Genomic DNA, 17,972 nt, shown 5'->3' with positions numbered 1-17,972 from the left:
CTACGCCAGGGCGAAGATTGGCATAGTCCAAGTTGTGGATAGGAGCTGGCTGCTGCATTCATTATTTTGTAAGTGTTATTTATGAGTTATGGAATCTGTTTGTTCCAGTTCTTGTTCAGGCACCTGCCCTGCTTCCCATTAGTATAAATGGAGCTGTTAGATCACAAGTGCTCCCAACTATAACATGATTGATTCTGACAACAGAGGGAGACCACAAAATATTTCTGTGATGAGCAGATTTCTTGCACACCTTATTTAACCTGCATTCATTTTCACAGGCTTAATCAGATATCCAGTAGCTCATGTTTGCATCTCCCTACCTTCCCTATTTATACTCATATCACATTTTTCTACATATGTAGGCCTTCTTCCTTTAGTCTTAAGGACATCTAGCTTGAAGCATGCAGGTCATCTAATAATACAATGAGATCTTATTGTGACATTCTTGATTCCCTTTTCTGCTTAGTATTTACTGATGGTGGTTCTATGCATTTTCTGGTACTGTTTGCCATATCCATTCCATATCAGGAATAAATGCTGATGTAAGCTCATTAATTCATTAGTTACTGCTTGCTCAAATGATACATTGCCCTTCTCTGTTTGGCAGCACTCTGTAGGTAATGAAAAGCACCATTTTGTAAAGTCACAGTTGTTTTTGCAGTTAGTGAAAGCATGCTTTACTAACATTGGATACCCTGGTGTTAATGTCATAGAGAAAGCTACAGGGAATGTATTTGGTATTATTACATTAATGTTGTTATTCCTATTTTTCACTGCTTTTTCCATCTTTGATTGTGGCAGAAGCAGCTGTTTTTAAAAGCCTTTTACACATAACATTCACTTGAGTGCGATTTGCTTTAAAGAAGAAAGTGGCATATAGACACTGCATTTTTTTTCATTTTCTTGTTTTTTGGTGGGGTGGTAATTTGAAAAAACAACTTCTAAAGATGAAGGTCTGTAGACTGTTCTTGATCTATCCTGCCTTCTTTAAGTTAGTTTTATTTTCCATTATTTCTACTTGGGTTTTTGCTGGTGCATTTGGTGTATGTAGAGGATTGTTTTACCTTGCGACTTACTTTAAGTTAGTCAGTAAACATGTGTCCCTTAGTTATTTTGAGATTTTCTGTTACCAGCCATCCTTCAAGACTGGTCCATTTATTATTAAGACTCCATGCATTAATGCAAACAGTTTTAAAATCTTTGTTTCTGATATAAGTGATTGAGGTCTGTAATTAAGATTTATTTGTAAATTATTATTATTATTTATTAGGATATTAACATGAACAAACTGTTACTACTAATTATGGAGGCAGAATACAAAATCACACACTGTAAGGAGTTAATATATAATCTAATCAGTCTAATCTTGCTAGCTTTTCTATTAATTTTAAAAATGTATATGAAAAGCAATAGTGCAAAGCCTATTAAATACCAAAGAGATATTAGGTGCTTTTCATAGCTGAGGGATAAAAGTCTTTTTCATGGGTAACCATTTGCTATTCTAAAACTCATTAGTGTAAGAAATTGTGAGAATGAATGACTAAATGTGTGTACTTTTGTCCAACACTGCGGTTTCTTTGAATACTCACTGACAATCTTGAAGTTGGTGCACGTAGATTCATTGGGCATGGTGCCTTGCCACAACATTGGGTGTACAGGAAGGCTTGCCCCCTGCAAAACATATTTTTAAAGGAGATTAACAATGTTTGACATTCACTGCTGCCCTATATTGTTTAGACTTTTATTTTTATAATTTCATTACTCACACTTATGAGTCACTGAAGTGCAATAGAGAGCCTCTGTTTTGTAATCATTTTATGGATATGCAGAAGGTATCCATGACTTTGCCATGTGTCGCCTCTTTTACTTGCCTTTGTCCCGTATCACTGTTATTGGGATACCTTATATATGTTGCGCCCAACACATTTTTTAGAAACAATCCATAGTCATGTCAGCATAAGCTTTTCAAAATGTACAATGCATTCATTTATATATTCAAGGACATCTAGTAATAGCAGTATCAGTCTGTTCCATGATTGCAGCATTTTCCTTTAATTTAGTACAATGCATATAAAGAGACAGATGTACATAAAACCATAAAATAATAACATAAGATGAAAGCAATTGCAAATGAACACACAGAAGGGCAACATATAAGAATGAGTAGGATGGGGGATGGGCAGGGAAAGATTGTTTTTGTTGAAAGATGGCCCAATTTATATAAAGAGAAGGGAGTGGGAAGGCTGAAAAAGAAATCAATGCAGGAAAATTTGGGGTAAGACAGCATGCAGTGGCAGACAGATACACACAGAACAGCACAGGTAAACAGAGGTGAATATAAACACACAAGGATGGGAGACATAGAATGGATGGAAGCAAAGAGTGAACAGGGAAATAATGATGGCTTAGGGTTGGAAAATGCACAGGGTGTGGGGTATAACTTAAGTCAAAATGGGTACACATAGTGGGGGATACAGTCGATTATAAGAATCAGCAGCATCCCATCTTATACCCTAACCTGAAAGGACATTACAGTGATCTATCACCAACTGATGATTCAGGCTGGCTTGAGGTATAGGCCAAAACCTTCACGGGTGGTGAACAGTGGTAGTGGCTAGCTAGATGAATTAATTTAATATCTGCTCCATTAGGCCTTCCATCAAGGTCATAATCTGCCATCTACTCTGCACAGACTGTGCCACCTGCACCACCTGCATCAGCTGCAACTTGGCCATGCCAGGTAATGGTACCATGTTAACTGCTATGAGACACTAAGAATCCAACCAGAGAGGAACTGCCAGTCTCATTGCACTCATGATCACAGCAATAGCTTAATTAGGGATGGGATGAAACTGAAGATGGTTGAGCAAATCTGTTACTCAGACCGACAGTAAAGGGACACAATGAGAAGGCTGACATAAGTGAACCTGTCTTGAAAATGGACTGAATATATTAAAAGCATGGGTTGGAATTTGTGAGCAGATACAAATATTATAAACTTCTAGTCTCTCAAGCCTCCTGAAGAACATGACATGGCAACTATGCTAATATTATGTGCAAATGTCATGCAAAATGAATAAAAGTTTGTTTTATAGGTTCATAGGTTCATAGGTTCATACTAGGCTATCTGCCCTAGGGCATTTATAAGCCTAGTCAGAATGTGTTTGGCTTTCACCACCCATTTTAAATTTATTTTGCTATGCCCTTTTTCGAGGTTAGTATACTGTGCCTCTGTCTAACAGTGACACAGAAGTGATACCCGGGGTAAACCTACGATCTCCCATCCACTCATCAAGATTCCTCTTGAAGAGAGTCAGTGAGGGACTCTGCCTAACCTGGAATGGGATTTTATTCCAGAGTGAAGGGAGCCTCTGGGTTATGAATCTGTCCCTCCAGTATGTCCTATTTATTTCAGTGCTGAGGTTCAAGTCTCTCGAGCGCGTAGCTCGATGGGATTTGGATTTTCTGAGGTGCAGCATGTCCATTAATTCCAGGTTGGACATGGCTTTATACGTCAGGCACAGATCGCCTCTGAACAGGCGGTATGCCACTGAGTAGAGCTGGAGTTTCTTTAACCGGGCAGCATATGGCATCTGTTTGAGCCCTTTGATCCTATTGGTGAGGCACTTTTGGGGTCTTTCCAGTTGCTGCAGGTGTCTGGTAAGGTACATCCCAAAAGGGGCATTGTACTCAATTATGGGCCTGATGAGGGATGAGTAAAGAGGCACGATGAGCGCCCCTGATCTAGATGTGAATCCCTTCATGATTAGGTGGGCTATATAAAATGTTTTTCTAACCACTTTGGCCACGTGGTTGTCAAATGAGAGATTGCTATCAACTTGGGTCCCCAGGTCCCTAATTACTTCTTCTGTACTTAATGGATTACCAACTATGTGGTAATTTGTGGGCACTTTGTTTTTGCCAAAGGGGATGACTATACACTTTTTGGCATTTAGCTTGAGGCCATGGCTCTGGCACCAGTTGTCTGTTTCTATGAGGTCCTTTTGGAGGATGCTTGTGTCAGCTGGAGAGTCAATTACGGTGCCCAGTTTGCAGTCATCTGCAAACTTGGAGAGCCACAGTCCTTCCGTGTTGGCCTGTACCTCCGAGAAATATATACCGAACAAGAGAAGTCCCAGGACTGAGCCTTGTGGGACACCACTTGTAACTGGTTTGGAGTCTGACATGGCTCCAGCAATTCTAACCATGTGGGTTCTGTCCTTGAGCCAATTTGCAATCCATCTAGTGACATAGGGGTTTATATTTAAACTGGTGAGCTTATCTATAATGCCCGAATGGGGTATTGTATCGAAGGCTTTTGTGAGGTCCAGGTAGACTGTGTGGACCACCTTCCCCTCGTCAATGGCCTTGGTGACTGTTTCAAAGAAATCAACCAGGTTTAAGAGGCAGGATCTGCCCTTAACAAAGCCGAACTGGGTAGGATCCAGTGTTTGTAGGTCCCCAATATCTTTATTTATGAGGTCCATGATGATCCTTTCCATAGCTTTGCAGACCAAGCTAGTCAGGCTTATGGGGCAATAGTTTCCAGGATCCGTTGAGGCACCACCTTTATGGAGAGGGACCACTGTTGCTGTACGCCACTCTTTGGGCACATATCCTGTAGTAAGGCTGAGATTGAACAGTAGTTTTATGTTTGGGTTTAGCTGTTCTTGGAGTTCATGTAGGACGCAGCCTGGGACACCATCTGGTCCCATTGATGCTGTGTTTTTTGCTTTGGAGAGGGTGGCTCTTACCTGAGCATCTGAGATGTCAGGGGGGCAGCACTCTGCTGGGATAGATATTTGCCCTTTTGGTGGGGAGGGGGGTGAGAAGTTTGCGCTGAACCTGTCAGCTAGGATGTTGGCAATGTCTGTGGGCTTGGTGTATTTTTTGTCATTTTGGACTAATTCTGAGCATATCTGGGAATTACTACCCAGGTTTCTAACATAACTAAAGAAAGCCTTGTGATTATCTTTAGTGTCCTGTGCAATTTTTCTCTCGAAGCTGGCCTTAGACAATTTTATGTGTGCCCGTAGTTTTTTGCTAATACTGATCAGTGATGCCTTCCCTTTTTGGGATTTTGCTCTATCATTTAGTAGCTTCCTCCTTCTATTGTATAGTTTATTTATGGCTGGGGTCCACCAGACAGGACGTCTGCCTTTGGAGGATTGGGTCTTGGTTTTATTTGGGATCGCATGATCCATGCATTCCTATATATATGGATATATATATATATATATATATATATATATATATATATATATATATGGATATTTATATATGGATATATATATATATATATATATATATATATATATATATATATATATATATATATATATATATATATATATATATATATATATATATATATATATATATATGGATATGGATATATCTATATATATATATATATATATATATGGATATAAATATATGGATATATATATATATATATATATATATATATATATATATATATATATATATATATCCATATATATATATATATATACATATCCATATATATATATATATATATATATATATATATATATATGTATATATATATATATATATATATATATATATATATATATACACATATCCATATATATACATATCCACATATATATATATATATATATATATATACATATATATATATATATATATATATATATATATATATATATATACACACACACATATATATATATATATATATATATATATGTGAGTTTTTGCTTCAGATCTTTCTGCAGACCAACATATTTAATCATTGATTTGACAATTAGAACTAGACTACTGAAATTGGTTTGCTAGGCTGTAAGATTACTGCCCTGCAAAGGTTTTACATTTTTGCCAGAATGTTGTTTTTATTAGATGGTTGTGATTTAACTAGTTATTTTATTTAATTTGTTTCAGTAAGCAGATATTATTATTTTGCTATAGTATTCTGTAGCTGTATGATAATATACATGCAATAATATACCTGTTTTAATTTTCTATCACATTTTATTTTGATATTTTGCTGTGTTTTCAATTTTATGAACAATTATATTTAATAAATAATGGTGTCACAAATTATTATGCCAAACACATTTGTTGGAACATAGATTTTTTTATTTCATGTACAGTTTTTACAAATACACAAAAAGAATTACAAGACCTGATGATAAATTGAGTCAACACCATATTAAGCTTCAGGAATTTAAAGCATTTTTACACAGAAATAAACAATATGAATGAATCTACTGAAAGTCACTTCAACTGAGCTCTAAATCCTCTTAAAGACATTTTAAGATTCATGGGAACAGGATTGTGACAGAAGAGATACAAAATAAGAAAGACTGCATAAACTGTGGTAACTGAAGAACCGTCATGCACTACTGATGAATCATTAAGGGAAATAAGAACAGAAATACATAATAAAAGTCAATAATAGATGACTAAGTACTATTATTCTGTTAGGAAAAAGATGAGGAAAAAATTAGATGTATACGAAATACGATACATCACAATTTTTAAGTAATGTAGCACAAGGTTTAGTTCTATAAAGGTAATAAAGTTATAGAAGAGAATATTTCTTGAGAAAAATAGCTCTAGAAAAAATATTTCCATGTTTGGTAGATACTGATCAGTTGGAAGGGAATGTTAATATAAATGAGTTGGACATGTATTAGAAGAGAAAATGACGGTCTTAGATAAATGCAACACAGAGTGGAACCCTAGTAAGGTATTACTTTTAAATGCTAACTTTCTTTCATAGACAATTAACCATCCTACCATGAGCCCCAGTATCCTTCATCTAGTCCACACAAATATGACGATTTCTTGCACATCCTCATATGTAACATCATGCCTTGTTAAATGAGACCATAATTTATTGACCTTTTTCTTTAAAACTGGTGGTACTTCCCTGTAAATAGGTTTGTGTTAACAGACTTCTTAAAAACAAACTTTCTTCACTTATTTAATGACTTAAAAAAATTCTGTTTAATTTTCTTCTGAAATAATCACTTGCTAAAGCTGCTATATATGTATCTGAGTGCTATGCCCACTTAAACTGCAGTAAATCACCAAAGTTAATGACACATTTAAAAACAAGCCCCTGTAGTAGAATACCGTATATATAAATAAATGGTACGACAAGAGAAAGAAACTGCTTAATACATAAAAATGTCTCCTTCTACGTACTTTAAGAGCACCCTTAAGCAAACTAAAAAAGAGCTTTAGGGAGCCAATTGAAATCTCAAAGTTGTGTATGAACATAAAATAGCCACAAATACCAAACATAACTGGAAATCTTTCTTTAACTATGCCATAAAGTTAAGAACTAACACCCAACAATATTTTGCAGCGAGTCCAATAATACTACAGTCTCAGACCCAAAGAAAATAGCTAATGCCCTAACTAACAAATATAGTGCAGGTTTTACTCTCTCCAAAGTTATAGCTCTTCCACTGGTTTCACAATCTCAATCATCCTCTGTTAATTACTATGGAACGAGTTCTCTTAGACCTCTCAAAAACTAATAATACTTCATCCATGGGTCCTGATAACACACAATGTTGCCAGAGTTTCAGTGAAAAGTATGACCTAAAAATAAAATAAAATGCACCAAGTTAGCACACAAACATACGTTTATTCAAACCAAAAATAGAAAAAATAACAATGGTCAGCGCTTTCACAACTACACTAGTTGCTTCATCAGACACAGCAGTTTAACATAATAAAGCTGATATAGAAGATGCAATAAAGTCAACTGACAATCCAATAGTCACATTCCAATGCTTATAAATGTGTAACATTAAATATATGTAAATGTAAATATGCATAAAAACATAAATAAATATGCATTAATATACTAATAAATGGTTAAAACATTACTATAAATATATATAAAAGACTTAGTTAAAATAGTTAAAGAAATATAATAATATAATAATTCTAGTGCTTCAATGGTCTGGCTTTTAAAAAAGGTTTTAAGGAACTATTTCCATTCAAGCCAGGATATTTCTCAGCATTCAACTTAAGAATCCATTTTTGTTCTATGCTTTCTGTAGTATTTTCTAAATCACCTCCCCATATATTTGAGAGGACATGTTGAATAACAAAAAACTCAAAAGTATGAGACAAATCAGTTTTTCTAACATGATTTGCCAGTGCACTTGTCTCTTTACAATTATTTATGTCTCTAACATGCTCAAGGATCCTGTCTTTCAAGACCCTATTAGTTTTTCCTACATAATATGCAAAACACTTTTGACAGAAACAAAAAAACACAACATTAGCAGTCCTACAATCAGCATAGCTATAACTGGTTATAGTAAATTTACGTATAGGATGAATAAATGTCTTGTTGCTATGAATATATTTACATGCAGTACAACGTCTGCATAGAAAAGTACCAACACGTGTAGAAAAATCAAATCTATTAGGTTCTGTTCTATAACATAAATGTTGTTTTAACGACTTGTTATTCCTGAAAGAAAATAATGGAGTTTCACTGATTATATTAGTCAACTCTGGTACTTCTTGAAGTAAATGCCAATTTCTCTTTATAACCTTTGTATTTTCATTAACATTGCTGGAGTATTGGAAAACTGCTTGAAAATGATTGGTGTCTGAAGTATGAGTATTTCTGTCGTCTCTATCTGTCATAGTTGTATAATAGGGTCTGCATCTGCTATTTCTTAATTTCCATGCTTCAGTGATGGTTTTGTCTATCTTGCCTGTTGCATAGCCCCTATCTAAAAACTCTAACTTCAAATTTGCAAGGGCTGCTTTAGCATCATCATCCTTATTATGTAGACGCAGAACTCTAAATAACTGTCCTTTCAGTGTATTTCTAGGAATATGCCTAAGATGCATACTTGTTTTGTGTAATAATGCATTCTTCCTAGTAGGTTTTTGGTAAATGCTACTAATAACTTCATTACAATCAGATTTTCTGACTTTAACATCAAGAAAGTCAATTTCTAAATCTGGGCTATTAAAAGTAAATCTTAAAAACTCAGTAGTACTATGCAAATAATCTATGAAATTCTTAAGTTCATTGTCATTTCCGTTCCATAACATAAAAACATCATCAACAAAATGGACATACCACAACACTTGTGCAAAAAAGGGGCTACTATCAGTAAATACAGAAAGTTGTTCCCAGCACACCATTGCCAAGTTGGCGTAGCTATTTGCACATGCAGTGCCCATAGCTACACCAACCTTTTGCAAATAAAATTCATTTTCAGATACACAGACATTATTTTCTAAAATAATCTCCAAAAGACTAGATATTAATTGAATTTTCTTATTGTCACATCTATTCACTGTTAAAAATTCTCCAACTTTGTCTGTTCCTCATAAATTAGGTGTACAAGTAAACAACGATTCTATGTCCATGGTAACAAAATGAAGTTATCTCCCTGTCCCAGAGTCATTATTCTAGATCGTTCTAAAAACATCTTAGTGTCTCTAAGAATAGTGTAGCATTCATCTAAAAAAAACATGTAAAGTTCCTTCTACAAAAATGGACAATGGCTCAGTGCACCAGCCAGTTCCAGATACAATAGGTCTCATGGGTGGGATAACAGCATTTTTATGCATTTTTGGTAGAACATGTATTTTTGGTATAACAGGGTTCTCAGTAGTAAAATATTTAAATAATGATTCATCAATCAAATTAGTAATTAAAAGATCAAAAATTAAAAAAGACACCCTGTCTATAATCCCATTGACCATCGTCCTTTTAATACATTGATATACATGTGTATTCAATAACAAATTTCTCATTTGAGAAATATAACGGTCTCTGTCCAGTAATACAATGCCCCCACCCTTGTCAGCTTGTTTAACCTCTACAGAACACATATTCTATAGTTGCTGCAAAGCTCTATATTCATCATTAGACAAACTGTAAAACCTGTTTTTAGTTGTCTGCATATCCAATTCCCTAAAGCCAGTCTCACAAACATTTATGAAAGTTTGTATCCCTGGTGGGAACACAGGAATGAAAGTACTAGGTCTTTTATAAATGGTAACAATGTCACTCGTTTGAACCGGAAACATAGTTTTTAAAGTAAGGCTTTTGCCCAACAGTCTTAAATCTTTCAGCATTTATGCTGAATCTGCTTTCTTAGCAGAAATAAATGTATAAAGTATGTAAGTAAAAGTATGACCTTTCTGAACCCTGCTTAATCTCTTTAATTTAAACCTCTCCCCTGGTTATGTTCTATTACACATGGCCCAGCTATGGACCCTGGTAAATATAGACACATTAGACTAACTAGCCTCATATATAAAGCTATTGAGCATATTATCTCAGACCTCATTAATCTGTACATTAAAAATCTAAACAGCCAGTATGGCAGTTGTGCAGAACCAAAAACAAGTAACCAGATGCAACTGCACAAGAGAAATCTTCTAAAAGGAATGAAAAGAAGTGTGATACACAGAAGGAAAATAAACAATATTTTATTAAGAATACACACAAAAAGTTAAGCATGTTCACCCTATAACAATACAAAGGATTTCATCAGAATGAAACCATTATATTCATGGCTGTCTTATATAACCTGTTTGATTGATTGAAATTAACTACCGTAAGGATAAAGTAAGCTTTTAAACTCAATATTAAAACTTGCATCCTTTCCATAATACAAGCAACCCTGCAAATTAAAAACTTTTATCTGGTTATTACAATCTGCATTATTAATGAATTAAAGAGTAACATTATTAAATAAGCAATGCATTAAAAATGTTTAATATCTGTAGTAGTACTACTGTTGAAATCTTAACCAAAAATGCATTTTAACCATGGTGATGAAGTGTAAACATATAATATGAAGTATAAAAATGTATATATTTATACAGATATAAAAGGAATGTATGTGGATGAAAACAAGATGCAACTCAGTAAGATCATTGCAATTTAGCAGTCTGCTTATTTAATATTGAGGCTATCAATTGTGTTCACTTAAACTTGGGTAATTTGGGTTATTAAGTCTGAATTGTCACAGTAGTCCTTCATACTCAGTCTTGTTTTTCCAGACTCAGCCCCTGGGGATAGGGATGACAATTTCTAAAATGCAAAATAAGAACTTTACAAAACTTTTGCATTCAACTGAGTGTTTGGACAAAGCATTCTTGATATTCGGATTTCAAATGTCATAGCAGTGTTTGTATATTCTCTTACATAATCTCTTACAGTTTCTCCACATAAAAAAATTCACAAGTGAAGCATACAGCTAAGTACATAAGACACTTGTTGTAGCAGTTGCTATACTTTGATATAATAACCAATCTGCCATCTATTTTCAGAGAAAATTCCTCACCAGTAAAAATATAAGGACATTATGCATAGCATCCACACTTCTATGTTCCTTTCCTATTGACTGTCTTACATTATTTTCCTACTGTATTCATCTGACATCTATTTTCAGAGAAAATTCCTCACCAGTAAAAATATAACGACATTATGCATAGCATCCACACTTCTATGTTCCTTTCCTATTGCCTGTCTTACATTCTTTTCCTACTGTATTCATTCACAGCATATTCATAACATTGTGAGCAGACTTGCAAACAAAATAAGTTTTTCTTTTATTAAGGCAGAGATGAAATCACTAGGCCGAAAAATATTTTAGTTTTTCATAATGATGTCTATTATTACCAAAATTCTACTATATTACTAGAGCTGTCTTAAACATTTTGCTTGTTCTAACTGTGGGGTATAATGTGTTAACTCTTATCAGCCCCATGTTGTAAACCAACCCCCATCAAAAGAGGAGAGCTAGTTGTTCTCCTATCCTGAATCTCTTTACTAACCTCAAAAATTAATATCTTGGGATACCCCCCCCACCTCCAAGAACATAAATGTTAATTTTTTAATCTCCAAGAAGAAAACGTTATTATCCAAAACCTTCCTTTTTAATCGGATGAATTGTCCTTTCAATGGGTCTTTTTTCATCTTGTATAAATAAAAGCTGTGGAAGTGTCATATGTCATTTTTTTATAAATGTTTGAGGAAAATCGATCAGCTACCTTAAAAATCCTTGTATCCATGTAATTAATACTATCTTTATTAACATGGTAAGTGAACTTTAAAAAGTTAGTGGTGCTTTGTATGTAGTCAACAAAAGCATCAAGAGTTTCATGTGAGCCATTCCACAAAATAAAGATATCCATATATATTAAGTATAAATCACAAAATTTGTAAAATTCAGACTTAAAAACATATTTTTCTCTCATGGATACATGACCAGGTTTGCAAATATGGGTGCATAGTTATTCTGACTTCATTGTTTTTTAAAACTTCAAAGTCAACAAGTGCTTTTGGAATAGATGTAAACCTTCCTTTTAGGGGATACAGGTAAAAAGGTCAACTACATCAATAGTTACAAGCCAAGTATTATCCTGAAAAAACTCCTGTTTAAGCCTGCCCAAGAAATCCTAAGCATCCTTCAACATATGCTTCACTATTGAGAACACTGGTTTAAGTAATATGTCTACAATACTGCTAAAAGATAAGTCTTGGATCTTTGGGCAGGTATAATAGGCCCTAAATTGTGGATTATGGATTTTTTTATAAATTTTTAATATTTCAAAAATAACACAATAACTGAGTGCAGATTCCTCAAATAATTAAACATGGTTATATCAATCACTCCCTGGAATAACTAATCATCAAGTAGTAGGTTAATTTTCCAATAACAAGTATTAATTTAATTTTAGAAAACTTCCATATACGTACTTTTGTTCCTTAGAATACTAAAGATAATACTAGTGTAATCAACAGAATCAAATATGGCAATGCCCCCACCTTTCTCTGGTTTCATAATCCTGAGGGTTTTGTCACCCATCAAACTCTTCTATAAACTTCATTCCTCCTTATTTGAGCTGTGGTATTTGTGCCTGCTATTGTTTTTATTTTGTATAATTCACTAATACATGCTGTTTCAAAGGCTTGAACCACTGGATTCATAAAATGGTTAAAAGTGATTTTTTTTTTCTGAAACAATGTTTTTATCATATTTGAAAACAATACCATGGTCTTTGCAATATAAAGGCAAATACATTTTCATAGTGAATAATTTAAACTCTGCTGTTCAAACCACCACATTAAACACCTAATTTGGGACAAATAAAAAAACATATATAGTAGTTTTCAGTAGCCACAGGAAATCATTGGACTAATAGCTAACTTTTCCTTGTTTGTCTGAGTGACCATTTTCATCAGAATGCAAATTGTCATGGTTAGTAGTGTTCTTAAAAGAAATTTGTACTTCCTGAGTCACTGTAGAATTGGGTGGTTACATACCCGGTTGGGACTGAGTAAGAAGTTCAATTAAATTAGACAATTTTCATTTTAAACTATCCATGTCCTCAACCAGTTTATCCATCGCATCCATATGACCTTCAGGAACAATGGCGGGTGAAATGTTTGCTGTAGCCTGAACAAGCAAAAAAAAAAAAAAAAATCCTAAAGCCCAATAAACCACGAACCAAAGCAGCAAGTGTGGCAGTTGTATAGAACCAAAACAAGTAACCATTTGCAATTTTACAACATAAATATTCTGCTTAGAACCAAAAGAAGTGTGAATTTCAGAAAAAATAAAAATATTTTATTAAGATACAAAAAAATGTTAAGAGCTTTTGTCCTATAACAATATAACTAAACCATTGTGTTCATGGTTAACTTTTATATCCTGTTTGCTTGACTGAAAGTAATCAATTTAAAGCTGCACTAACCTCTTTAACACAGTATTAAAACGTACATACTTTCCATAATACAAGCAATCCCACAGATTAAAAACTTAATGGTTTAGTTTTGAGGAAGTCCTTTATAGTGCTGTAGGATGAAAGTGCTTACCTTTTTGTATGTATTTCTAATAAAATATTATTTTTATTTTTTCCATGGGTCACACTTCTTTTGGTTCCACATACAAGATTTCTGCTGTGCAGTTGAATCTGGTTATTGAAAATGTCTTAGCCCTGGAGTATTCTTAATTTGGCAATATCAAAGGAAGGTCATGACTCATTAACCTCATCAATTTCTTTAAAAAAGTAATAACCAAGAAAATTCATCCACAAAATTGAAGTACAAACTAAAAAAACACACTTGGAGTCCCCAGAAGTAATACCCAATATAATTTCAATTGGTGCTTTTGTTCACTTCATTCCAAACATGAACTTCATAAGATTAAAAGACTCTCTCATCTTGATTACTTAAATATTAAAAACCATACACTGCTACTTAGTGGGTATTAAGTCATAATGCTCAAAAATAAAACTACTTTGAAACAGAAATATGTTATTCATAACCAATTGTACTTCACTCTGAAAAAAATACATTAAACACAATCATGAACATTATTAACTCACTATTAACATAATATAAATGAATAAGCATGTTAAATGGTATAATTAGAGCTGTGTCTTTTTAATTAATGAAAAACTACCAATAGATATTCTATTAATACTCAAGGGGCTGGTGACATCTAGCAACTCTTGCTGATATAATTCATGCTTTTCGACACGCACTTCCCAGTTACCCGCTTTTTTGAAAAAGGCATTCTTCCAGTATAAAAAATGTCTTAAGATCTGCACCAGTCAGTTCAACTCTAGGAAACACATCTGCTTAAAATTGCAAAATATAATTCCTGTGTTACTGTAAGGTACTGACTGATTTACTGCATATCAGAAAGTCAATGGCATCAGGGATACTCAGTCTAGGGATCTAAACCTCTTCTGCAACATCAACTGAATATTTTGGAGGGATAGGCATATCTCACAGAGGATAGTTCTGCTTTGAAATGGACTCCACAGCCACATACAACAAAGTTTATCCCTATGCATATTTGAGACCAGCTTCAATCTATGGATGGGTAGCAGAAAATTTACCTCAGGACTGCCCTTGTATTACTAATGGATAGCGGCAGCTCCTAAATGTTGTATCCCATGCATAGGTCCCCTCAAATTATCTATGGTATGATCCCAGTTTTCTCATTAGGGATAGTATATAACTCAAGTAAAAGCCAGCAAAGGTACAAAATAGAACTGTAAACTCCAAACTAGTACCCTTGACATGAAAATGCAGTAGTCAATTGTTGTTTGATGCAAAAATCCAAGTTTAATTCACGCAAGCAGCTTCCAATATTTAAAGCACATAAAAACCTTTCATTAACTCAGCGTTTTCATCTAGTTAAAACAGACATAAAGGGTACTCCCTCTGTCGGTTAAATACAATATTGATTGGGGTACTCCCTCTGTCAGTCAAACAAAATCTTGATTGGGCTAACTATTAACCTTGGTATAGGTAAGGCCAGAACTCTAACCAAATGGAATATGTTAATTCAAGTTCAAATAGGGAAATTGGCTAAGATTAAAATGGCCTACAAGGGCAGCTGGCCTAGGTCATACCTATGAACCTATTACTAAATCACTATGAGATTCTTTGTGTCCAGGAAACTTTATCATCTGGAATGTAGTTTGCTTGCCAAGGACTTATTTCACTGGTACATGTATGGAGATGCAACCATCTCCAGATTGAGGAACACAGTTCTTCAATGAGTGAGCTAAAATGAAAACTAATAGGCCTGCAATGGATTATTTTCCTTACTAACGACTTCATATTAATTCATTTGGTAAAAGGTGATGAAAAATGTCATGTGCTAAAAACATATTTTTTCATTATATTACCATTATGTTTCCTTCTTTTTCTCTATAGTTTTGATCCAAGACAGTAAAACTTGGGAAGTAGACCTGCCACAAAAAGTAATTGGAATTCAAGATTCATGCGTTGTGATTCCTTGCACATTTAACTACCCTGGTGTGGAGAAGCAGTCCAATGACATTACTATAATCTGGTATAAATACAATGGAAATTCACAATATACTGAAATTTACCATAAGAAGAAGAATTTGAATGCACTGGCTGACAAATATATTTTGGTTGGAGATTCAAGAAAGAAGGATTGTTCCTTGAAGATTACAAATCTCCAGAAGACAGATGAAGGCTATTATCATCTCCGGGTTGAAATTGCACAATTGGATGCTTTTTCATTTATTACACAGGCTGCATATGTATCTGTCAGTGGTAAGAATTTATCACATTCAAGTTTTAAACAATTGTCATAAAATATCATTTTAAATTTATATTAATTATTCAAAAGAATGTGAAGGCTGGAAATGGACAAAATTTTCTCTTGAATTATTTGAGAGTTTATAAATAATTTGAAAATATCAGGTTTCAAAGTTCCACAGCCTACTACATGACAACCTCTTACATAATCTCTAAATTTATATATAAAATTCAATTTACACAAAATCTACCCAACTTTTTTATTGGTGTATAAGCCAAAATAATTAAATGTACAAGAAACCAAATTGTCTTTGTTTATTCATAGTAATCATAATAATAATAACATTTGTGAAATATATTCACTCCAAGCCTTACTATGTATAAAAACTATCCCCTGAATTCAATACACTATGTGTAGGTTCTGCTCAGGCCCTGCACAGAGTGTTTTTTCATGGATGCAAAATTGTTCATTGCATGGCATCGCACTATGCATATTAATGATGTGCAGCATGCGTAAGCAAGGTTTTGCAACCACAACAGTGTTTCTGGCCATGAAACCTGTAATATGAATGTGGATTGTACCTCCCAACCTTTTAGTGCAAGAAATCTGGACAAAGACTAAAGTAATGAGGGGGCAAAGGGCCAAAAATAGGGAGGGATTTACCATATTGTTCTTATAAATGTAGAAAGTAGGTAGAATCATGGGATTTGTGTTCGCATGCATTTTATGAAGGATATGAAGTACGAAACTGAAATGTATGTCATTATGTATTGACTTCAATCACCAGTGATTTTTCAGAAAATCACACATTTTACAAGGAGCAGCCCAAAAATGTAATGCAAACATCTGGACATTCTGTAAAATTCTGGACAGTTGGGAGGTATCATGTGGATACCATTTTTGTGTAAGGTTGCTGGTTGTGAAAGCAGATTGTAGGACAGCATGGCAATTGCTTTTCCCTTACTTGAATTTTCTTCATTAAAATTTGTTTGGGGTACTGTCATAGACTGTTTTTCTTCATTTCATCTGTCTCCATGTTTTTTTTTTTTGAGGCCAGTGTTTGCATAAATGCACCACTTAGCACAAACGTGTTTGGCTATGCTCATCTGATTTGCATGAAGCACTGCAGTGCACAAACTGGAAGAATGGACCACCCAGGTTGCAGCCAAGACCCAGACAGCTACAAACATAAACCAGATACATTCAATTAATACTAGTGGCCATTGTGCAAACATGGTAAGTGGCATTCTGCTGCAATTAGCAGAGAGAAATTTACAGTGAATACTAAGATAGGACTGCGGTAACGTTGTCGGCTCACAGTAAGACGTTGTCCTGTTCGATTCTCAGCTAGAGCATCTTCTGTGGGGAGACATGCGTGAATGGGTGTACCTTCGTTGAAGGTTGTGCATCAGGGCCGGCAACTCGGCACCTAAAAATCTACTGCCAATCATAAGCAGATCAGAGTTCCGCTGTGGAAGCCCCTAACCGAGAAAAGCCGAAAGACTCAACAACTAAGATAGGTCATATCATGTCACTAATCCTGTGGCAGCAGGTGTTAAGTGTAAATGTGGGGTGGAGATGTTCCAGGGCCAGGGTACAAGGTGTGCAAATTTTGTTTTACTGTTGCGAGAATGTAGATAATAGCAATGAAGTACAACATACACAACTGTTTTCTCAACCTTCTTGTGGCAATATCTGTAAGTGCAGGAGTACCATAGACATGGTCCATTTGCCTAAGACATTTACACAAGTGCCTGCATACCAAATCATCTTGAAATTACAGTGCTTGCCACTGTTGTGCATCACTTAACATCATGCAAACACTGCATCTGGCAGTGCACATTCTCGCCTGCCGTGTTTGGACAATGGTAAGTAATGCACAATGTT

The 17,972-nt window shown here is 34.5% G+C and overlaps 1 protein-coding gene across 1 annotated transcript in view; it reads left to right on the top strand.

The window, feature by feature from the left end:
- The window catches only part of LOC122808056 (sialoadhesin-like), a 60,093-nt gene extending 43,219 nt beyond the window's left edge, over nt 1–16,874 (top strand). The window contains exon 3 of the mRNA XM_044079039.1: nt 15,731–16,874. Within this exon, the coding sequence (XP_043934974.1) occupies nt 15,731–16,140 (410 nt within the window). The 3' untranslated portion in view covers nt 16,141–16,874. The remainder of the gene's footprint in view (nt 1–15,730) is intronic.
- Nucleotides 16,875–17,972: the final 1,098 nt, after the last annotated feature.

The sequence above is a fragment of the Protopterus annectens genome, chromosome 8.part0 (genome assembly GCF_019279795.1).
Source record: "Protopterus annectens isolate FY-2018-M chromosome 8.part0, PAN1.0, whole genome shotgun sequence".
NCBI lineage: Eukaryota > Metazoa > Chordata > Ceratodontiformes > Protopteridae > Protopterus > Protopterus annectens.
Note: the sequence above shows the minus strand (reverse complement) of the source record. Positions and strands in the feature narration are given on the sequence as shown.